Raw genomic sequence first — 24026 nt, forward strand, 5'->3', positions numbered from 1 at the left:
CACCTGAGTTCTGGACGTCTCTCCACAGACAAACTCTCCCCTGCTCAGTGGTCAGCTCTGGTCTTCATCTTACTGACATCAGAAGAAGATCTGGACGTGTTTGACTTGAAGAAATACTCTGCTCCAGAGGAGGTTTTTCTGAGGTTGCTGCCGGTGGTTAAAGCCTCCATTAAATCTGTGTAAGTTCATAGAATAGAAGCTGAACACAAGAGCACAACATGTTTGACACAGAAGAGAAACATAAATTTAAAGTTTGTGTTTTCCTCTTCAGCCTGAGCGACTGTAATCTATCGGAGAGAAGCTGTGAGGCTCTGGCCTCAGTTCTCAGCTCCCAGTCCTCCAGTCTGAGAGAGCTGGACCTGAGCAACAATGACCTGCAGGATTCAGGAGTGAAGCGTCTCTCTGCTGGACTGGAGAGTCCAAACTGTAGACTGAAGACTCTCAGGTTAGGAATTTTTTTAAATAGATAAATAATTTTAACGATAGGATGTTGTTGTCTTGGCTTTTTTCATTGTCATATTATTTTGGTTTTGATAATTTATGTTATTTTTTAATCTTTTCTACTCGTTCTACTTCTTTAACGCTATTCGAATGGGCTTACAGGGCTTAGAGTGTCGTAAGTAGGATCTCTGAAATGCCAAATTCTCTCTGCCAAAATGTACCTCAGTTAGAAACTTTAACCCCTTCCTGCTCACCTATAATGAATCCTTTTGGAAAGCATACAACCTCAAGTATCAAACATGCTCACTAAGAATTGTAGCGTGTGAATGATCAGTTCTCAGTTCCAAATTTAAGACAGTGATGATGTCATATGTATATCTCCTTTTAGTCTGAGTGGCTGTAATCTGTCAGAGAGAAGCTGTGAGGCTCTGGCCTCAGTTCTCAGCTCCACGTCCTCCAGTCTGAGAGAGCTGGACCTGAGCAACAACCACCTGCAGGATTCAGGAGTGAAGCGTCTCTCTGCTGGACTGGAGAGTCCAAACTGTAGACTGAAAGCTCTCAGGTCAGTATCATGCAACTACAACCTAACATCCAGGGTTTGTTTTATTTTGTGTGGAGTCATACAATTTTCTCCTTTGATCATGTTTTGCTTAATAATGTAATAATGATGATGAATCATTATAAGCTCAAAAGCTTAACTTGGAGCCGGTTCTTTCCCTTCTCCCTTCTTTTAAGGAATAGTATTTTTTTTTATTATTATCTTTTCTTTTATTATGAGTACTGTAGTTGTTGTTTCTGTCGTTTTTAATGCTTACTGTGTGGGGGTGTGTGGGGGTGTGTGGGTGTATACATGTAAGCCTTTTTTTAACCTTGTCAAAGAAAAATTTCTGGCACCTTCTGGGTCAGACAATAAAATTCTTTCTATCCATCTATCTATCTATCTATCTATCTATCTATCTATCTATGAATGTGCCTTCTTTTGCCAAGCAATTGATATGAAATGTGGTAGAAACTTGCTGCTATACAGGTAACGTTAATGCAATTTTTTTTTTTTTTTTGTCAGGCTGAATCAGAGCCTGCTCACAGAGAAATGCTGTAAGGAGCTGTCATCAGTTCTCAGCTCCCAGTCCTCCAGTCTGAGAGAGCTGGACCTGAGCAACAATGACCTGCAGGATTCAGGAGTGAAGTGTCTCTCTGCTGGACTGGAGAGTCCAAACTGCAGACTGAAGACTCTCAGGTCAGTGCTGATCAACTTGTTCAACAGATGATAAGTTATATATGATCTATATAGTACTTCTCTACTGCTCTGCTCTTTTTGATTTTTCAAGGTTTCAATGTTGAGCACCACTCTCAGACCTGGACTGATGTTATTCTGTCACAACTGAGTTGTAAACTGGACCAAATTAAAATACAATGTAGATCACTGGGCTGACTTTGCTGGCATTTGAACGTACTTTTGTAGCTCATTTTGGAGCGTATGATTTTTAAATAACCTTGATTTGAGATTCAAGATCTCTTTCAAGAGAGTCCTGGATGAGAAAACCTAACATGTAACTGTTTTCAACAGAAAGTTTACCTAAGAGCCAGAAATTTCTGTGGACTAACAGTAAATAATAAACTATACATCAGTAGAAGCTCAGTTACGTGCAGCTATTCTCTGCTGTTTGTGTGTGTGTGTGTTTGTGTGTGTGTGTGTGTGTGTGTGTGTGTGTCCAGGCTGTCAGGCTGTCTGCTCACACAGGAAGGCTGTGCTGCTCTGGCCTCAGCTCTGAGCTCCAACCCCTCCCATCTGAGAGAGCTGGACCTGAGCTACAATGACCTGGAGGATTCAGGAGTGAAGCGTCTCTCTGCTGGAATGAAGAGTCCAAACTGTGCACTGAAATTTCTCAAGTTAGGATTGTATTACAACTACAGTATAATGTTCATGTTCATGTTCATGTTCTTTTTTTTTTTTTTTTTTGGAAAATTGTGGTCATATAATTTTCTGTATTGTTTACAACATGTATAGAAATTGTTAAATGTTTTATCTCTGAAACATCAAATGTTCTCTTTCTGTTCACTGACAATGAGTCTCTCTGCAGCACATATCAACTTAAATATTAAAGAAAATATTTCTGTTGTTCTGTTTTGTTAGACTGAAACAAAACCTACTCACAGAGAAATGCTGTATGGAGCTGTCATCAGTTCTCAGCTCCCAGTCCTCCAGTCTGAGAGAGCTGGACCTGAGCAGCAATGACCTGCAGGATTCAGGAGTGAAGCGTCTCTCTGCTGGACTGGAGAGTCCAAACTGTAGACTGGAGGCTCTCAGGTCAGTGCTTATCAACCACATGAGTGTAAATGTACGCTACTGTCAGTCTTCTCCTTCTTTTGACTGCTCCCCTTAGGGGTCGCCACAGCAGCTGAGACATTTCCATCTCTTCCTGTCCTCTGCACCTTCCTCTGTCATGTCAGCCACCCGTACGTCCTTCCTCACCACATCCAGAAACCTCCACTTTTGTCCTCCTTCTTTCCTCTTGCCTGGCAGCTCCATCTAAAGCAACTTTCTCCCAATATACCTTGCATCTCTCCACACATGTCCAAACCATCTCAACCTTGCCTCTCTTGCTTCGTCCCCAAGCCGTCCAAGAATGAGCTGTTCCTTTAGGTCTTTGTTCAGCCTGCAGACAAATTTGTATTTGTTTGTCAAATCAGATTGTTCAGACAGACTCTCTGCACTGTTATTTGCAAGTGATCAGACTGGATTTGTGTGTCCAGTCATCACCAACTATCTGCATGGGTTGCTGTGGTAACGACGTAGGCGTCAGTAACTATGTATGCTGATGATACAGCTTTCCATTGTGGAGGCATGTACAGAGGCCTCCCCCCAATGTGCCAGCAGAGTTTATTTCAGTGCCTGTTGTTCTCTATGCTCTTCTCCATGCTGCTCTGCTAGTAGCAGCATGGATTCTGCCCAGCTGTTCTGATGCACTTTCATCGTCATCATTGTGTTGCATTGGGAGTGACGCAAAAGACAGTTTGAAATCTTATTTGAGCATTCAGACTGGACAAATATGCTCATTTCTAAACCGCTCTGTCCTCATCCCTTCCAATGAAAATCTTAGTATCTTAGCTCTACCACCTCCGGCTCTACCTCCTGTCTCTTCATCAGTGAAGTTAGGATCAATGCTTTATTGATCCCCAAGGGGAAATTGGTTAGTCAGTGTTTCATATGATCTTTGCCAACTTCATTTTTCAAAATTTGTCAAGAGATGGCAAACCTGTCAAAACATGGCAGCTGGGAACTGGACCAAAATAAAATAAAAAGTAGATGACTGGACTGCTATTGTATATGTGTGTGTTCCCAGGCTGTCAGGCTGTCTGCTCACACAGGAAGGCTGTGCTGCTCTGGCCTCAGCTCTGAGCTCCAACCCCTCCCATCTGAGAGAGCTGGACCTGAGCTACAATCATCCAGGAGCCTCAGGAGTGAAGCTGCTCTCTGCTGGACTGGAGGATCCAACCTGGAGCCTGGAGGCTCTCAGGTGTGGAGAGACACACACAACTTATAGAGGCCTGAGAGCTAGCAGACATTTCACATCTCAGTAATACTGTGAAGTTGTGTAATATTGTTTAAGATAGATAACACTGCATAGGAGTGTTTTCTGGAACACTGTTTATAAGAAAGGTTATTAAATGTGTGTTAACATTATAAAAGAAAAATAAGGTGGTCTGATGTTGTTTGTTCCTGCAGTGTTGACAATTGTGGAGTGTGCAGGATGAAAACACATCTGGGGAAGTGTAAGTGTGATTTCAAATTCATTACAAAAAAAAAATAATAAATAAAAAAATTCAAGGAGCAGAAATTCATTTGGAGAGATGGTGAACTAATGGTTGCAGTTTCTCCATCTCATTCCAACCTACTTTTAACTTTTGAATCCCTGCAATAACAGCATTTTGTTGATTTAGAGATCAAGATCTTCCATGTTACTCCATGATCTTATTTTAGTATTTGATAATCTATGAATGAATTAAAATAAATCAAGGAAAAAAAATCTGATAACGGTTTCTTCTCTCCACTGAACTAAACATGCATGTAAACATCGCACAAAAAGTAAGGAAATTTGTTTGGTAAATTATTTCTTTGTTGTAACAATATTTGTACAATATTTGACATTTGTACAGAAATCTTGTACAAATGGCATCACAGATGGACGACCCTTCTATACAGCAGTCTGACCATTCATTAAAATGTGAATGAACTAATAGCCGTTATAATAATGATAATGTGTTATCACTGAAGAATTAAGAAATAGTCAACTTAATTAAAGGCAAAAACAAAAAATCAAGATATACCAGGTTCATTAGTTCATTCTTGTTCTGTCCACCAGATTCCTGTAATCTCAAACTGGACCCAGTCACAGCAAGCAGACACCTCTGTCTGTCTGAGGGCAACATGAAGGCGACGCTGAGAAACAAGCAGCCATATCCTGATCACCCAGAGAGATTTGACACCTATCAACAGGTGATGTGTGGAGCTGGTCTGACTGGGAGGTGTTACTGGGAGGTCGAGTGGGAAGACCAGGCTTATATAGGAGTGACTTACAGAGGAATCCGAGAAACAGGAGACAGTGATGACTGCAGGCTTGGAGGAAACGACAAATCCTGGAGTCTAGACTGCTCTGTCGAACGTTTCACCGCCCGACACAGAAACAGATCAACAGCCATCCGTGTCTGTCCCTCCCTCTGCTTCTCCTCCTCCTCCTCCTCCTCCCCCTCTGGCAGAGTAGCAGTGTATCTGGACTGGCCTGCTGGCTCTCTGTCCTTCTACAGCGTCTCCTCTGACGCTCTGATCCACCTCCACACCTTCACCTGCACCTTCACTGAACCTCTGCACCCTGCGATTGGGCTTGACTGGGGGTGCTTGGGCTGCTCGGCATCTCTGTGTCAGACTGATGTGCTGTATCCTGTGTTTAGAAACACTCTCACTGGTGTACAGAGAGAGCTGCTGACATGAAAGCTACTAGAATCACTCAAACACACACACACACACACACACACACATGAAAGTAAATCTCCATCTGCCCCCTCTGTGTGTCCCATCAGAAAGAGAAATCAAATTAGAGTAAGAGCTAGTATAGTACTCAAAAGATGTGGTGACAACAACAAAAACAAGTTGAGTGAACTGTTAAACTGCTAAACAAAAATCTCTTTATTCAGGTTTTATGGCAGTCTTGGGGTACAACAGACACTTGAAAATAAATACAGAGGACTGGCAGTTCATGCCATCATAGCCCTCACTCCTCCAAGAAAAAAAAATGTCCATAAAGTGCAGATTTATTAGTGTGCCTATTCAAAACCTCCAAAATCAAACAAACAAGCCCCAAAGATAGCAAGTAAATTCACTAAAACAACAACAATGAAGGGGCTCTTCCTTCAGTTTATGATTCAAGATGCCAGCAAATGAAAAAAAGTGCGGGAGATTTAGTTGCTTGTTTGAGGTTTTGTGAAGATAAATTGCTTTTCCCCTTGAATTAGGAGGGATTTCCTTACCTGCTGCACAGCCAAAGAGCTGCAGCAGAGCTGCTTTCCCTTCGCCTCTCTCACAGATGTTTGTTAGACAACAGGAAGATTTTGGACATGGAGTGAAGATCTTATTCACAGCCATGTGAGGGAGAGAAGAGGGTCACCTTTGCAAACACTCTGAACACTTTCTACAAACGGTTTGACATCTGTAACCACTCTTCTGACTGTGAGGAACTGTTGAGAGCCCTCTCCTTTCAGGAGCCCACACAGCCTCCCCTCACACAGGAGGACGGCAGCTGGCCAAGTGCAAACCTGGCAAGGCACCTGGACGGGATGGCATCCCAGCCAAGGTGCTCAAGATGTGTGCCATGGAGCTCTCCCCTATCCTTCACTCCATCTTCTGGGAATCCTACAGGACAGCCTCAGTACCCACACTCTGGAAAACCTCCACCATCATTCCGGTACCCAAGAAAGACCCGTGGAAAGACAGTTCAACAGGTTGATCATTTTACATATCTTGGACTCACCCTGGACAATAGACTCAGTTTTGATCAACACATTACTTCTGTGCACACACGATCTAAACAAAGACTTTGTAATCCATAAACTCAGGTCATTGTCTGTTGCCACTTATCTTCTGCTGTTACTGTACAAAAGTATCATGCAAAGTATTCTGCTGTACTGTCTACCATGCTTCTACCACCTACTGTCCGTAGCTAACAAAAACAAACTCCTCAGTATTGCACGCATAGCCTCCAAGGTTATTGGTCTACCCACACCCCAACTTACTGACATGATTGATAAAGCCATCACAGGCCGTGCACTTGTAAAAACTAATGACACTGATCACCCCCTCCATCGCTACTTCGAACTTCTGCTGTCAGGCCCCCGGTATAGAACTCTAACGTGGAAGAGGGTTCGGGTCACCAGGAGTTTTGTCCACTTAGCCACTGCAGCACTGAACAAACTGCCCCGCGAATGTGTTGTTGGTGGCGGGAGGTTTCTGGTCTGGAGATCTTTGTGCTTTTGTCTTATGTTGTTATGTGCTTTTCTTTTGTGTTCTTGTAAACAGACTGTGAAGCCAAATTTCCCTCGGGGACAATAAAGTCTAATCGAATCGAATCTAATCTAATCTAATCTAATCTAATCTAATCTAATCTAATCTAATCTTTACAAACAAGTCAACATTTTGTTTTCATGTTTGATTTAATTTTTTGCTTTTTGTTGTTTCATGACAGTTTCATTTTTGTATTCATTGCACTATTTTTGTTTCATATGTAGAATTATTTTACTTATCTACTGATTTTTACATTTGATTTATATTTGTCTTTTTGTGTTATTCATACACTGTATTTTTAATGAATTCTTGTTTTGATGTTGCTGTTTTTGCATGATCCCCATTTGCTTTCAGAATGGGTATCCAAATAAGGAATGAGGATTAAAGAATTCACAAAGTGATGTGTACCCTGAACTTTTTCAATCTTTCCTGACAAACACCCCCCATTTATCAATAATAATAACAATAAAAAAAAGAACTAAAACTCACTAAAACTAATAAAAACTAAACTAAAACTAAACATTTTTAAACAACCCCCTCCTTCCGCTCCAGCCAGCACTCGCTGCGCTGGGCCGAGCGTAGTGAGTCTCACGTGTGCAACAGGTAAATCAGGACCTGGATTGTTTGTGCCAGCTGTCTGTAATTAATTGTTACACAGATTTTACCAAAAAACCAAACGATTCACTCCCTATAGTGGAGCTCAGGTGCATCTTTAGATTATTTTTTTTTTTGGCATTTTGAGGATCAATTCAACTTTCCAGAACATCTGCAGTCATCTCCGTATCTGCAGTTCATTCAGAGCTGTTTCCTCTGTAACACACTCACTGTCATGTTATTATGGTACTAGTTGGATGTCTGTGTGTAGTTTTGCAAATTTTAGGGAAAAAAGGAAACATCACTAGTCTGTGCACTTCACTTTTATTGACAAAACGTAAACCTTTTATAATCCATTCAGTGGATAAAGATTTGATATGTAAATACTAATTCCAGTCACGTGTAGTGTTGGGTCACTGTCAGATTCTCATACCCTTGTGGTGTTCAGCCAATTACCTGTCGGAACCGCTATACCGGATTCTACCACTAGATGTCACACTCTCCTGGAACATAGTGAGAGCCCATGAGCGAGTTAATGTCCACCACAGCTGCATTTCTCCTCACACCACACACATTCAACAGTTTGTTAAAATAAAGTTCAACATCAAAATAATGAAATGACATTTTGACCTCGTGCAAAATGGGAAACTGCTGTGAAGAGCAAAAATATAAGAATATTCTATAAGAAAGCAATTAGGAATTGCTATTTTACAATGCCATAAATTGGCAGCCTGCTCAAACAAAATACAAATACATGATCAAACATACATAAATTATATTAAAAATTTGAAGAATTTTATTATTGCACACATGTGATATGAAATTTCCAAATATGCACCGAGATAAAATGTGTGATTGGGTTTTAAAATGTATAACACAAGCAGTGTTGGACAAGCTACTTGGAAAATGTAGTGAGCTAAGCTGCCAGTTACTCTGCATTACATGAAGCTTCACTATCAATCAGTCAATCAATCTTTATTTATATAGCGTCAAATCACAACAGAAGTCACTACACTGAAGCTCCCCTCCAGAGAAATGTAGTAAGCTAAGCTACAATGCAGTGACAAAATGTAGCTTAACTACATCAAAGCTACTTTTTTTTCTTTTAACATCGAACCAACTTCATTCAACCAAAGTCATTGCTATATTAGTGATCAATAAAACTGTCAGTCAAACAGAGAGTCAGGCAAAAAGTGTGTGTGTGTGTCTGCATGTATGTTTGTGTGCACACCTGTGTTTGCATGTATGCTAAAATTAGGGCACATTTGGAGGACAGTGTTTAAATGACAATGTTTAAACTCAACAACGTGGTTCAAATCACAGGAGCAAAAGAAGAAACTCTGCTCTGAACAGTAAGAGTTTGGCAAAAAATGACGTGTGTGTGTATATGTGTATGTGTGTGTGTGTGTGTGTGTGTGTGTGTGTGTGTATGAGAGAGAGAGAGAGAGAGAGAGAGAGAGAGAGAGAGAGGGAGAGACAGAGGGGGAGACAGAGAGAACAAGTTTCTACCTGTGCATTCAAATGTTTTTTCCTTATTATTTCCTTATCTCCCGGCTCCTCTGTCATCTTTGTCACCTGCATGCTCGTGTCCCGCTGCAGCAGACAGGTAGATTTAGAAAACAGCGATGTTATGACAACGCTACTGACAAATGTAGTTAAACTAGTAACATTGCTACTTGTTTTTGAATTTTGAATTTGAATTTGAATATTTATTTAAGTGTCGTGCACTCAAGGTGCCCAACCCGCATGGGCTTATAAGACACTAAACACTCGCTTCAGTTGAGTGTAATGCACACCTGTGTTTGCATGTCTGCTAAAATTAGGGCGCATTTGGAGGGCAATGTTTAAATGACAATGTTTAAACTCAATAAGTTGGTTCAAATCACAGGAGCAAAAGAAGAATACCAGCAGATGAACAGTACTTCTACTTCTACTGCAGTCAGATACCATCAGAGGAGCAGTACTTCTACTTCTACTGCAGTCAGATACCAGCAGAGGAGCAGTACTTCTACTTCTACTGCAGTCACATACCAGCAGAGGAGCAGTACTTCTACTTCTACTGCAGTCACATACCAGCAGAGGAACAGTACTTCTACTTCTACTGCAGTCAGATACCAGCAGATGAACAGTACTTCTACTTCTACTGCAGTCACATACCAGCAGAGGAACAGTACTTCTACTTCTACTGCAGTCACATACCAGCAGAGGAACAGTACTTCTACTTCTACTGCAGTCACATACCAGCAGAGGAACAGTACTTCTGTTACTCTGGAAAATAACAGAAAGTAGCAACGAGTACTACAAACTGGGGTAGCGATTTGGAGTACTCTTTCCTCCGCTGGTTTTAAAGATGGTCATGGTACACAGTGTCCACATTCATGTAGTCAGCTACACACTTCATGCCTCATACTTAGTGGTATGATATTCATATAAACTGTACATGCACACACATACACCAGTATACACAAGAACACCTGACACTAGTGGCAGCACAAACAACACTGAACTGCAGGCCATCAGTTACTGGATTCATTTTTTTTTTTTTTTTTACAGAAAAATAGCAAATGATAAATGATGAACAAGCTATTCTGTGTTGATTCAGTCAGCAAAAGAAAGAAAGAAAGAAAGAAAAAATTAAGGATGTCAGAACCACAGTCTCATGCTTTGATTTCCCTGTTCCTCTTCACAGATCAGCTGATGGTCTGAAAAGGAACTGGAGCCACTTTATGGTTGAAAAAGGGGTAGGTGTGTGTGTGTGGTGTTTTTTTTTTTTTTTTTTTTGAGCATTTTCCTGCTTTATTTGACAGTCACAGTGGAGATAGACAGGAAAGGCAGGGGAGAGAGGGGGGATGACATGCAGCAAATGACCTGAGTTCGGATTCAAACCCCGGTCCCTGCGATTGGGACTAAGCCCTGGTACATGGTACGCGCTCTTAACCGGTGAGCCACCGGTGCGCCCTCCCCATGTCTTTTGACTTTAGGTGGTGACAATTTAGTTCAGGTAGATGATGCAATTAAATCCCACCATTTGATAGAGGTATAATAAAACCACACCAACTAATTTGTAGATTGACAGCACCTGTAAGATCTCACTGATTTTATTAATTATGAGTTAATTATTTAACCAGGTACTCCCACTGAGATTGAATTAAATTTATTTTTCGGGATTGATCTGATGAAGACACAAGTGACCTGTTGGTGTGAAGGAAATTCATGGGCGCCCTTTAAGAAGATTAAGAGTATTGCCTATCATACTTTTGATACTTAAACACAATGTCATTGCACAGGTGGTTTTAAGATAAATGTGTTAGCAGCTTTAATTGATTTATTTTTTTTCCCTGATGAGAAATTAACTAAATCAAACCTTCAGGACTTTCATGGTCATTAAACGATTATACTATTCTTTATAATCGCTGGAGCTAAGAAGCCTAATGCAGATACACTTCTCTGATTAAAAGTATTTCTGTGAGACCTCTCTCTCTCTCTCTCTCTCTCTCTCTCTCTCTCTCTCTCTCTCTCTCTCTCTCTCTCTCTCTCTCTATGTGTGTGTGTGTCTGGTTTCTAGATGGGCATTTCCTGTCATTTGTCTGTGGGACAAATTGCCAACAGCATGGGAAGGTAATGTATTCATCAATTTTCATTAAAATTATTCTTTAACCCATTAATGCTTACTGATTTACAGAAACTGATTTAACAAACAATGACATGCATCTCCTTATCGGCTGTTCAAATTATTTCAGGCAACTTCTCACTGTTTAGACCCAAAAACATTAAAAAAGTGACTGTTTGTAAACACTGCAGAGTTTGTGTTAAAGTCATATACTTTCACTTATTTATGTATCTATTTATATTACATTTTCATGGCTGTTTAAATCAGTCATTATCAGTTCATTAACAGTTCCTAGACAAATGCCAGACACATTCAACCACAGTCTTTGCCTTGCGTCTTTGATATTGAACATTGGTTTGATAAATGGTGTTGGCTTGGATTTTCATAATGAAGTTATTTTATGTTTGCTGTTTATCAAGACCTTTAGCATATTCATCAAAATACTTTTAACAGGGTGATTCCTAAACTACTTTTCTTATATTTAAAGAGGAAAAGGTAACACTTTACAATAGGAGTAAAACAATTAACGTTAGTTAACATTAGTTAATGCTGTAATGGTTAATTAACTGTTAGTTAATGATTATTATGGCATTTACTAATGTTAATAATATCTACAATAACCCTTAAATAACATATAAATTAATAACTTAGCATGAACAGCATTAGTAAATGATTCTTGGACACATTAGTTATAACAGTTAGTTAACTGTTACTTAATGTTTATTACCTGTTACTTAATGTTTATTACGGCATTAACTAACGTTAATTGTTGTACTCTTATTGTAAAGTGTTACCGAGGAAAAAATCCAGTTAGCATTGCTGCTGCACCCATTATGCTTGTCATTCCAAACAGCTGCTGAGCGCCCTCTAGTGGTTCTTTAGATTTGCAGCTATTAAGCTCAAGCAGCGTTTTGTTTTTCCACCAATCAGAGTCACATGTGATCTGATGGGACAGTCTGTTCCTCAGATTTATTTGGTTAAAAAAAAAAAAAAATACATTTTTTGCCACTGAGAATCTGAACACATTGACTTTCATTGTGGGGGAGAAATCTGAATAGGGTTGTTTATGGCAGTGGGTTGTGCTGTTACTAAAAAACAAAAATCATGTACTCATATTTAACTGATCCTTGGGCAATAGAATAATCTGTCCATCAGATTTCAGTCAATCCTGATTTTCTTTCATTCTAACAAGCAGTCAGACCGACAGAAGTGAAAAAAGAGCCTCCCTGCAACTTTATCAGCAGAAGTAAATCTGCTTTTCTGGAAGTCAGAGCTCCCCCCTGTGGACATTTTGAGGAGGGCATACTGCATGCAGGAAGCAAAACTAACCAGACTTCACCCTGAGTGCGTTGGATAAGCAGCAGCGCCTCTCTGTGGAAAATTATGTAAAATCATCTGAAACATGACACGGTACTGTTGCTAACACTTTATAATTGATAGAGCAGGATATTAATCAACAGCCTAACTTGGTTAATGTAGCTGTAATGAGACCGTGATATAGAACAAGCATCCATTTGTGTGTGTGTGTGTGTATTCAGCTCAGAGCTTCTCAGTGGTCAGTCTGCCCAGGAGCATCAAACAGACCTGGACTCCATATTTAAAGTATGTACATGCACAGCAGCACCTTCTACCTCAGCTACAAATAAAATGAAAAAACAAAACAAAATAAACATGCTAGTCATAACATCTGGTTATCATGCTAAACTCTCCAGACCAGTGTGCTTCCAGTCTTTGTAAGATGGATTTGATGTTTGTGTTCTACAGTTTTATTAGGAAAGTTTATTTCAGATATTGTTCTTTTCCAGGTGCTTGAGGAAAACATAGTCACTTTTGTGAAGAACGAGTTGAAAGGAATCCAGAGAAGCCTTAATGTCCCAGAATGCTCATACAGTCAGACTGAGGATGAGGAAGAGGTGGATGCTGAGGAAGAAGAACAGAGGAAGAGAAGCAGTGAGGCCTGTCTGCAGATCACACTGCACTTCCTGAGGAGGATGAGGCAGGACAAGCTGGCTGAACTCCTGCTAAGCAGTAAGATACTTTTAACACGTTTAGCATGATGGAAAGTGGAAAACACTGGAAAGTGCTAGATGTTTCCTCCTTCACCTAAGACCACTCAGCCCCTTGATAGACCACAGAGCAGGATGCTGAAATCATTTCAATTAATCTAGTTTAACTGACATTTAAAGAGAACCTTTATGTTGTGATGATGACGAAATTATGACTTTAATGAATTTCTTGGAGGAGACAAAATAAAAAAAATTTACCCCCAACAAAAAATAACTACATGAAAATGTCAGAGGTAGACTAATAGAGAGGCACAAATAAACATAAATTCACCCCCCTTTTCACCAACAAGACAGTCACTTATTATAAAATATTGCTCAAGAGCATTAGCAACACCTTGCAAGCAAAGGGACTAGCCAGAACAATAAGCTCAGGAAGCTCAGAAAATCCAGTTGTATTTTTTTTATGATAGTGTCATGTCATTTGGATAAATTGACTAAAATTATTTGCTTTTTTAGTGCTTCACTTTGACAAATGTAAAATAAGTGTCATCAGCATATTGTAAAATCTGCTTTTTGATGTTGCACTATCACAACTTGTACTGCGAGGATTGAACCCAATCACACGACTCACAAGAGTTCAACTTAATTCTTTTAATGCCAAAGTAGCAACTGAAGTATCAAACAAAGTTACAACAAAAATATACTAAGACAAAAGTATCAACAGAAATACTCTCTTAACGAGGGATAACAAACAAGGCAAGACAAAGTATCAAAAGAACATGAAAGCAAAACTATGGCAATAGCAAAACAAGGCAAAGTAACAAAGAAAATACAAAACCTGACGTGGCGAGACTTGACATGGAACATGGAGCAAGGAGCAAGGAAGAACTGAGGTCCAAAACACATGACAAACAGGACAAACTGGCACAGGACAAAGGGAAACACGGACTATATATACACACAAGGTAATGGGGAACAGGTGGACACAATCAGGGCGTGGCAGACAATCAATCAGGGGAACACAATAGGAAGAACAAGTTACCTGACACAAGAGGGAAGTGGGATTTCAAAATAAAACAGGAAATCACGAGACAAGACATGACATAAAACTTAACAAAACAAAACATAATTTCTATGACATGACATGCACACTTAAAAGGATGACCAACAACCATGCATTAGTTGTGCATGAGTTTTAAAAAAATCTTTGCTTATTTTCTATCATTCTGGAAATACAGAAACACAAGTGTAGGATCACTTGCTTGAATAGATTTATAAATGATAGGGAAAATTATTGAAACTATTATTAATTACCAAAAGAGTGACGATTAGTTAAACCAGCAGTTTTACCTGGGAGTAGGTGTAATAATTAACGATCGAAACTACATCTTCTGATGATCAGGCAGGAGAACAGTTTGAATCGGGAACATTACTCTACCAAACAAATGATTTGCATTAGAACCTAAGCTATAATAAGATGACAGGCAGGCAGATCTTTTCCAAATAGGAATCAAGATTTCCACTCATGAAAACACTCGGACAATGGACGTGAATTTAACACACTTTATTACTACGAGTAATAATGATACACAACTAATCTATGATATATAAAGAAAACAGGACGAACAACAACAGAAAAAACAAGAAACAAAAATGACGTGTATGAAAGGGCATAAATGGTAAGGCAAACCAGGAGGGAATAATTATATTGGAACACCAAAACTGTAATGTCAGTGAAAAGGTAACGCAGATGATTAACAGATTAAAAGGATAGCGGCAACTAATGCACCAGGGGATAAGCAAATAGAGGGTTGGAGTAATGGCTTGGGCCTAGGGCAGGTCTTGCTGTAGACGGGAGTTGCGTGGAGTTGATGGCAGATGGCCAAGTTGGTTGCAGTGGAGCCCAGAGGGAGTCACGGTGGATGGAGTCAGGTTGGAGCTAGAGCCGAGTTTATGCAGATGGAGTGCTGATCAAGCGGCTGTCTATGAAGAAGGGGCTTCATCGGCTTGTACCGGGACACAGGCTCGTATAGAGGAAAGAGAGAGAGAGCTCCATACGGGAAAAGAACTAGTATATGAAAAGACTAAGAACCGAAAGAATAAAAGCTTAAAGGATAAAAAGCACCAGTGGTTTTAACTCTTTGCATCCCTTCTCGGGCGGGAAATCTTGGCCAATCAGATAACAATCTGTTATCTAGGAATTTGAGAGGGACGCCCCTCATCTCACCTTACTGGCCAATCAGTACCGTCCGAGTAGGTGTTATGAAGATAACCATAAAGATGCTTCAGTCAAAGTCTATTTCTTTATAAGTTCCAATAACATTTTACCTGTCAGAGGAGTTTTAGAAATATCATGAAATTAACTTCACCTCAGCTCAACCAACACAATGACATATCAAAACACAACATGGTCAGCATTCACATCTACAGTATCACTTAATTAGATGTAACTTGGCTCCTTCAATTGAGCCTAACCCTGTGTGTGTGTGAGTGTGTGTGTGTGTGTGTGTGTGTGTGTGTGTGCGTGTGTGTGTCAAAATTTACGGTTCGGTCCTGATTGTGGAAGTTCCTCTGTCAGTGGGACCTGACAGCCTTGTTGCCTGTGGAATGCCACATTTATTTAAGATTCAAATACCTGGGCTGTGAGGCATAAATTAAGGGTCTGGTTGGTGTCTGTTGGGTATTCAGGGTCCTTTGAAGTGGAGAGTGGGTATCTTTTAGGAAGATCTGGTCCTCCAGATAGTGTGAAGATGAGGATTACTTAGTCCATCTGCTGGCCCAGGCTGATGCCGTGCCAGGCTGGTCTGGGGTCAAAAAAGGGGAGTATTCGTCCATTTGCTCGCAGAGGTGAGAGGAAAGGGAAACTTTTAGTGCCGGGACCCACTCAAGCATCCTGGGTCAAATTCCGGTCAGATCATAACAAGGGAAGCAATTGTTAGATCTGGTGTCTGTTTCACCAGGCCTGACGACCTGGATCCTACACAAGCATATCAGTCTAATATGGCTGCACACTGCAGGCTGTCTAGGTTTATTGAATGATGCATGCATGTGGTCCTGCACCTTACATGAAAGACCCCTAATCTGACCTGAGTGAGCTTTTGCTCATTGTATCCTGTCATGATCGTGTTGTGGATTTTTCTGTCCCTTGCTCTGTGTGTCCCTCATGTCTTCCAGTTGCCCTGCCCTGCTTGTACTCACCTCCATACCTGCCCTGATCCTAGTCTTCCCTCTACCAACAAGCTTCCCTCATGTTCTCCAGGACATGTTCCAAACATTCAACCTTTGTTTTATTGATTCAAATTAATGTATAGCAAATAATGATATAGCATAATCTCTTCCACAGTTATCTGTCTGATTTTCTAATCCTGGTTTGTGGAATGCCCTCCCATTCAGCTCACCTTGTCTCCTGCTTTTGGGTCCACCAGCTCTGCTTCTCAGCTTCACTTGTGGCAGTAACCATAAATTAACCTTCCAAAATATTACATTTGCCGTTGCAAATAAATATATATCAGATTATAAATGAACAAAATAATATAGTAAAAACACAAAAAATAATACATGAGAATGGGGGATGTCCAGTGTCCATTAATATGCCCAACTCTACTGTGGATACCACACTGATGCACTTTTAATTTATTTTTTCCATTCAGAAACTTTTGCTCCAGTGTGCCGACGTGAGCTCAAATGTAATTTGAAGAGGAAGTTTCAGTGTGTGTTTGAAGGAATTGTTAAAGCAGGAAACTCAACTCTTTTGAATCAGATCTGCACAGAGCTTTACATCACAGAGGGAGAGAGCGAAGAGGTCAATGAGGAACATGAAGTCAGACAGATTGAAACAGCATCCAGGAAACCAGCAGAAACAGAAACAGTAATAAAATCTGAAGACATCTTTAAACCTTTACCTGGAAAAGATCAGCCAATCAGAACACTGATGACAAAGGGAGTGGCTGGCATTGGGAAAACAGTCTTAACACAGAAGTTCACCCTGGACTGGGCTGAAGATAAAGACAATCAGGATATACAGTTCACATTTCCATTCACTTTCAGAGAGCTGAATCTGCTGAAAGATAAAAAGTTAAGTTTGGTGCAGTTTCTTCATCACTTCTTCACTGAGACCAAAGAAGCAGGAATCAGCAGGTTTGAGCAGTTCCAGGTTGTGTTGATCTTTGACGGTCTGGATGAGTGTCGACTTCCTCTGGACTTCAAGAACAACCAGATCCTGACTGATGTTACAGAGTCCACCTCAGTGGATGTTCTGCTGACAAACCTCATCAAGGGGAACCTGCTTCCCTCTGCTCGCCTCTGGATAACCACACGACCTGCAGCGGCCAATCAGATCCCTCCTGAGTGCGTTGACATGGTGACGGAGGTGAGAGGCTTCACTGACCCACAGAAGGAGGAATACTTCAGGAAGAGATTCAGAAATGAGGATCAGGCCAGCAGAATCATCTCCCACATCAAGACGTCACGAAGCGTCCACATCATGTGCCACATCCCAGTCTTCTGCTGGATCACTGCTACAGTTCTGGAGGACATGTTGAGAACCAGTGAGGGAGGAGACCTGCCCAGGACCCTGACTGAGATGTACATCCACCTCCTGGTGGTTCAGTCCAAAGTGCAGAACATCAAGTATCATGACAGAGCTGAGACAGATCCACTCTGGACTCTAGAGACCAGGAAGATGATCCTGTCTCTGGGAAAACTGGCTTTTGAGCAGCTGGAGAAAGGAAACCTGATCTTCTATGAAGCAGACCTGGCAGAGTGTGGCATTGATATCAGAGCAGCCTCAGTGTACTCAGGAGTGTTCACACAGATCTTTAAAGAGGAGCGTGGGCTGTACCAGGACAAGGTTTTCTGCTTCGTCCATCTGAGCCTTCAGGAGTTTCTGGCTGCAGTTTATGTCTTTCTGACCTTCACCAACTCTGGTGTCAATCTACTGACAGAAATACAGCTATGCTTCCCACTGCCATTGAGAAATATAGTAGATCTCTACCAGAGTGCTGTGGACAAGGCCTTACAGAGTCCAAATGGACACCTGGATTTGTTCCTGCGCTTCCTTCTGGGCCTTTCAGTGGAGACCAACCAGCATCTCCTACGAGGCCTGATGACACAGATAGGAGAGAGATCACTGACCAATGGGGAAACAGTCCAGTACATCAAGGAGAAGATCAGAGAGAACCCATCTCCAGAGAGAAGCATCAACCTGTTCCACTGTCTGAATGAGCTGAATGACAATTCTCTAGTGGAGGAGATCCAACAGCACCTGAGTTCTGGACATCTCTCCACAGACAAACTCTCCCCTGCTCAGTGGTCAGCTCTGGTCTTCATCTTACTGACATCAGAAGAAGATCTGGATGTGTTTGACCTGAAGAAATACTCTGCTCCAGAGGAGGTTTTTCTGAGGTTGCTGCCGGTGGTTAAAGCCTCCAGTAAATCTGTGTAAGTTCATAGAATAGAAGCTGAACACAAGAGCACAAGATGTTTGACACAGAAGAGAAACATAAATTTAAAGTTTGTGTTTTCCTCTTCAGCCTGAGCGACTGTAATCTAGCGGAGAGAAGCTGTGCAGCTCTGGCCTCAGTTCTCAGCTCCCAGTCCTCCAGTCTGAGAGAGCTGGACCTGAGCAACAATGACCTGCAGGATTCAGGAGTGAAGCGTCTCTCTGCTGGACTGGAGAGTCCAAACTGTAGACTGAAGACTCTCAGGTTAGGAATTTTTTTTAAATAGATAAATAATTTTAACGATAGGATGTTGTTGTCTTGGCTTTTTTCATTGTCATATTATTTTGGTTTTGATAATTTATGTTATTTTTTAATCTTTTCTACTCGTTCTACTTCTTCAATACTTTTAGAACAGGCTTACAGGGCTTAGAGTGTTGTAAGTAGGATCTCTGAAATGCCAAATTCTCTCTGCCAAAATCTACCTCAGTTAGAAACTTTAACCCCTTCCTGCTCACCTATAATGAATCCTTTTGGAAAGCATACAACCTCAAGTATCAAACATGCTCACTAAGAATTGTAGCGTGTGAATGATCAGTTCTCAGTTCCAAATTTAAGACAGTGATGATGTCATATGTATATCTCCTTTTAGTCTGAGTGGCTGTAATCTGTCAGAGAGAAGCTGTGAGGCTCTGGCCTCAGTTCTCAGCTCCCAGTCCTCCAGTCTGAGAGAGCTGGACCTGAGCAACAACCACCTGCAGGATTCAGGAGTGAAGCGTCTCTCTGCTGGACTGGAGAGTCCAAACTGTAGACTGAAAGCTCTCAGGTCAGTATCATGCAACTACAACCTAACATCCAGGGTTTGTTTTATTTTGTGTGGAGTCATACAATTTTCTCCTTTGATCATGTTTTGCTTAATAATGTAATAATGATGATGAATCATTATAAGCTCAAAAGCTTAACTTGGAGCCGGTTCTTTCCCTTCTCCCTTCTTTTAAGGAATAGTATATTTTTTTATTATTATCTTTTCTTTTATTATGAGTACTGTAGTTGCTGTTTCTGTCGTTTTTAATGCTTACTGTGTGGGGGTGTGTGGGTGTATACATGTAAGCCTTTTTTGAACCTTGTCAAAGAAAAATTTCTGGCACCTTCTGGATCAGACAATAAAATTCTTTCTATCTATCTATCTATCTATCTATCTATCTATGAATGTGCCTTCTTTTGCCAAGCAATTGATATGAAATGTGGTAGAAACTTGCTGCTGTACAGGTAACGTTAATGCAATTTTTTTTTTTTTTTGTCAGGCTGAACCAGAGCCTGCTCACAGAGAAATGCTGTAAGGAGCTGTCATCAGTTCTCAGCTCCCAGTCCTCCAGTCTGAGAGAGCTGCACCTGAGCAACAATGACCTGCAGGATTCAGGAGTGAAGTGTCTCTCTGCTGGACTGGAGAGTCCAAACTGCAGACTGAAGACTCTCAGGTCAGTGCTGATCAACCTGTTGAACAGATGATAAGTTATATATGATCTATATAGTACTTCTCTACTGCTCTGCTCTTTTTTATTTTTCAAGGTTTCAATGTTGAGCACCACTCTGAGACCTGGACTGATGTTATTCTGTCACAACTGAGTTGTAAACTGGACCAAATTAAAATACAATGTAGATCACTGGGCTGACTTTGCTGGCATTTGAACGTACTTTTGTAGCTCATTTTGGAGCGTATGATTTTTAAATAACCTTGATTTGAGATTCAAGATCTCTTTCAAGAGAGTCCTGGATGAGAAAACCTAACATGTAACTGTTTTCAACAGAAAGTTTACCTAAGAGCCAGAAATTTCTGTGGACTAACAGTAAATAATAAACTATACATCAGTAGAAGCTCAGTTACGTGCAGCTATTCTCTGCTGTTTGTGTGTGTGTGTGTTTGTGTGTGTGTGTGTGTGTGTCCAGGCTGTCAGGCTGTCTGCTCACACAGGAAGGCTGTGCTGCTCTGGCCTCAGCTCTGAGCTCCAACCCCTCCCATCTGAGAGAGCTGGACCTGAGCTACAATGACCTGGAGGATTCAGGAGTGAAGCGTCTCTCTGCTGGACTGGAGAGTCCAAATTGTGCACTGAAATTTCTCAAGTTAGGATTGTATTACAACTACAGCATAATGTTCATGTTCATGTTCTTTTTTTTTTTTTTTTTTTGGAAAATTGTGGTCATATAATTTTCTGTATTGTTTACAACATGTATAGAAATTGTTAAATGTTTTATCTCTGAAACATCAAATGTTCTCTTTCTGTTCACTGACAATGAGTCTCTCTGCAGCACATATCAACTTAAATATTAAAGAAAATATTTCTGTTGTTCTGTTTTGTTAGACTGAAACAAAACCTACTCACAGAGAAATGCTGTATGGAGCTGTCATCAGTTCTCAGCTCCCAGTCCTCCAGTCTGAGAGAGCTGGACCTGAGCAGCAATGACCTGCAGGATTCAGGAGTGAAGCGTCTCTCTGCTGGACTGGAGAGTCCAAACTGTAGACTGGAGGCTCTCAGGTCAGTGCTTATCAACCACATGAGTGTAAATGTACGCTACTGTCAGTCTTCTCCTTCTTTTGACTGCTCCCCTTAGGGGTCGCCACAGCAGCTGAGACATTTCCATCTCTTCCTGTCCTCTGCACCTTCCTCTGTCATGTCAGTCACCCGTACATCCTTCCTCACCACATCCAGAAACCTCCACTTTTGTCCTCCTTCTTTCCTCTTGCTTGGCAGCTCCATCTAAAGCAACTTTCTCCCAATATACCTTGCATCTCTCCACACATTCCAAACCATCTCAACCTTGCCTCTCTTGCTTCGTCCCCAAGCCGTCCAAGGTGAGCTGTTCCTTTAGGTCTTTGTTCAGCCTGCAGACAAATTTGTATTTGTTTGTCAAATCAGATTGTTCAGACAGACTCTCTGCACTGTTATTTGCAAGTGATCAGACTGGATTTGTGTGTCCAGTCATCACCAACTATCTGCATGGGTTGCTGTGGTAACGACGTAGGCGTCAGTAACTATGTATGCTGATGATACAGCTTTCCATTGTGGAAGCATGTACAGAGGCCTCCCCCCAATGTGCCAGCAGAGTTTATTTCAGTGCCTGTTGTTCTCTATGCTCTTCTCCATGCTGCTCTGCTAGTAGCAGCATGGATTCTGCCCAGCTGTTCTGATGCACTTTTGTCATCATCATTGTGTTGCATTGGGAGTGACGCAAAAGACAGTTTGAAATCTTATTTGAGCATTCAGACTGGACAAATATACTCATTCCTAAACCGCTCTGTCCTCATCCCTTCCAATGAAAATCTTAGTATCTTAGCTCTACGACCTCCGGCTCTACCTCCTGTCTCTTCATCAGTGAAGTTAGCATCAATACTTTATTGATCCTCAAGGGGAAATTTGTTAGTCAGTGTTTCATATGATCTTCTTTGCCAACTTCATTTTTCAAAATTTGTCAAGAGATGGCAAACCTGTCAAAACATGGCAGCTGGGAACTGGACCAAAATAAAATAAAAAGTAGATGACTGGACTGCTATTGTATGTGTTATTGTGTGTGTTCCCAGGCTGTCAGGCTGTCTGCTCTCACAGGAAGGCTGTGCTGCTCTGTCCTCAGCTCTGAGCTCCAACCCCTCCCATCTGAGAGAGCTGGACCTGAGCTACAATCATCCAGGAGCCTCAGGAGTGAAGCTGCTCTCTGCTGGACTGGAGGATCCAACCTGGAGACTGGAGGCTCTCAGGTGTGGAGAGACACACACACTGTCTTCTAGAGGCCTGAGAGCTAGCAGACATTTCACATCTCAGTAATACTGTGAAGTTGTGTAATATTGTTTAAGATAGATAACACTGCATAAGAGTGTTTTCTGGAACACTTTTTATTAAGGAAGGTTATTAAATGTGTGTTAACATTATAAAAGAAAAATAAGGTAGTCTGATGTTGTTTGTTCCTGCAGTGTTGACAATTGTGGAGTGTGCAGGATGAAAACACATCTGGGGAAGTGTAAGTGTGATTTCAAATTCATTACAAAAAAAAAATAATAAATAAAAAAATTCAAGGAGCAGAAATTCATTTGGAGAGATGGTGAACTAATGGTTGCAGTTTCTCCATCTCATTCCAACCTACTTTTAACTTTTGAATCCCTGCAATAACAGCATTTTGTTGATTTAGAGATCAAGATCTTCCATGTTACTCCATGATCTTATTTTAGTATTTGATAATCTATGAATGAATTAAAATAAATCAAGGAAAAAAAATCTGATAACGGTTTCTTCTCTCCACTGAACTAAACATGCATGTAAACATCGCACAAAAAGTAAGGAAATTTGTTTGGTAAATTATTTCTTTGTTGTAACAATATTTGTACAATATTTGACATTTGTACAGAAATCTTGTACAAATGGCATCACAGATGGACGACCCTTCTATACAGCAGTCTGACCATTCATTAAAATGTGAATGAACTAATAGCCGTTATAATAATGATAATGTGTTATCACTGAAGAATTAAGAAATAGTCAACTTAATTAAAGGCAAAAACAAAAAATCAAGATATACCAGGTTCATTAGTTCATTCTTGTTCTGTCCACCAGATTCCTGTAATCTCAAACTGGACCCAGTCACAGCAAGCAGACACCTCTGTCTGTCTGAGGGCAACATGAAGGCGACGCTGAGGAACAAGCAGCCATATCCTGATCACCCAGAGAGATTTGACACCTATCAACAGGTGATGTGTGGAGCTGGTCTGACTGGGAGGTGTTACTGGGAGGTCGAGTGGGAAGACAAGGCTTATATAGGAGTGACTTACAGAGGAATCCGAGAAACAGGAGACAGTGATGACTGCAGGCTTGGAGGAAACGACAAATCCTGGAGTCTAGACTGCTCTGTCGAACGTTTCACCGCCCGACACAGAAACAGATCAACAGCCATCCGTGTCTGTCCCTCCCTCTGCTTCTCCTCCTCCTCCTCCTCCTCCCCCTCTGGCAGAGTAGCAGTGTATCTGGACTGGCCTGCTGGCTCTCTGTCCTTCTACAGCGTCTCCTCTGACGCTCTGATCCACCTCCACACCTTCACCTGCACCTTCACTGAACCTCTGCACCCTGCGATTGGGCTTGACTGGGGGTGGTTAGGCTGCTCGGCATCTCTGTGTCAGACTGATGTGCTGTATCCTGTGTTTAGAAACACTCTCACTGGTGTACAGAGAGAGCTGCTGACATGAAAGCTACTAGAATCACTCAAACACACACACACACACACACACACATGAAAGTAAATCCCCATCTGCCCCCTCTGTGTGTCCCATCAGAAAGAGAAATCAAATTAGAGTAAGAGCTAGTATAGTACTCAAAAGATGTGGTGACAACAACAAAAAC

The 24026-nt window shown here is 41.1% G+C and overlaps 3 protein-coding genes across 3 annotated transcripts in view; all 3 read left to right on the forward strand.

Moving 5' to 3' along the window:
• LOC115355619 (NACHT, LRR and PYD domains-containing protein 12-like) overlaps positions 1-3954 on the forward strand; it is a gene marked incomplete at its 3' end in the record, with an annotated part of 97579 nt that extends 93625 nt beyond the window's left edge. Inside the window, exons 23-26 of the mRNA XM_030046476.1 lie at positions 89-179; positions 830-1003; positions 1505-1678; positions 3786-3954. Of these exons, the coding sequence (XP_029902336.1) occupies positions 89-179; positions 830-1003; positions 1505-1678; positions 3786-3954 (608 nt within the window). The remainder of the gene's footprint in view (positions 1-88; positions 180-829; positions 1004-1504; positions 1679-3785) is intronic.
• A 9208-nt stretch (positions 3955-13162) lies between these two features.
• Positions 13163-22391, forward strand: LOC115354868 (NLR family CARD domain-containing protein 3-like; the record flags this gene model as incomplete). Its single annotated transcript, XM_030045361.1, has 8 exons — positions 13163-13229; positions 16858-18646; positions 18739-18912; positions 19298-19471; positions 19950-20123; positions 20593-20766; positions 21006-21179; positions 22223-22391. Coding segments are annotated over exons 1-8 (2865 nt in total), but the record flags the coding sequence as incomplete, so codon positions are not given.
• A 221-nt stretch (positions 22392-22612) lies between these two features.
• LOC115354870 (stonustoxin subunit beta-like) lies at positions 22613-24016 on the forward strand. The gene is made up of 2 exons (XM_030045363.1): positions 22613-22656; positions 23247-24016. Exons 1-2 carry the CDS (start codon positions 22635-22637, stop codon positions 23870-23872), a joined length of 648 nt encoding a protein of 215 aa, XP_029901223.1. The 5' UTR covers positions 22613-22634; the 3' UTR covers positions 23873-24016.
• The last annotated feature ends 10 nt before the right edge of the window (positions 24017-24026 follow it).

This window comes from Myripristis murdjan, chromosome 23 (genome assembly GCF_902150065.1).
Source record: "Myripristis murdjan chromosome 23, fMyrMur1.1, whole genome shotgun sequence".
NCBI lineage: Eukaryota > Metazoa > Chordata > Actinopteri > Holocentriformes > Holocentridae > Myripristis > Myripristis murdjan.

Bases quoted from the DNA above. Each gene is read 5' to 3' on its own strand.
- LOC115354870 (XM_030045363.1), top strand. From the start codon at position 22,635: ATGAAAACACATCTGGGGAAGT. The intron at 22,657-23,246 runs GTAAGTGTGATT...TCTGTCCACCAG, and splicing joins GAAAACACATCTGGGGAAGT to ATTCCTGTAATCTCAAACTG.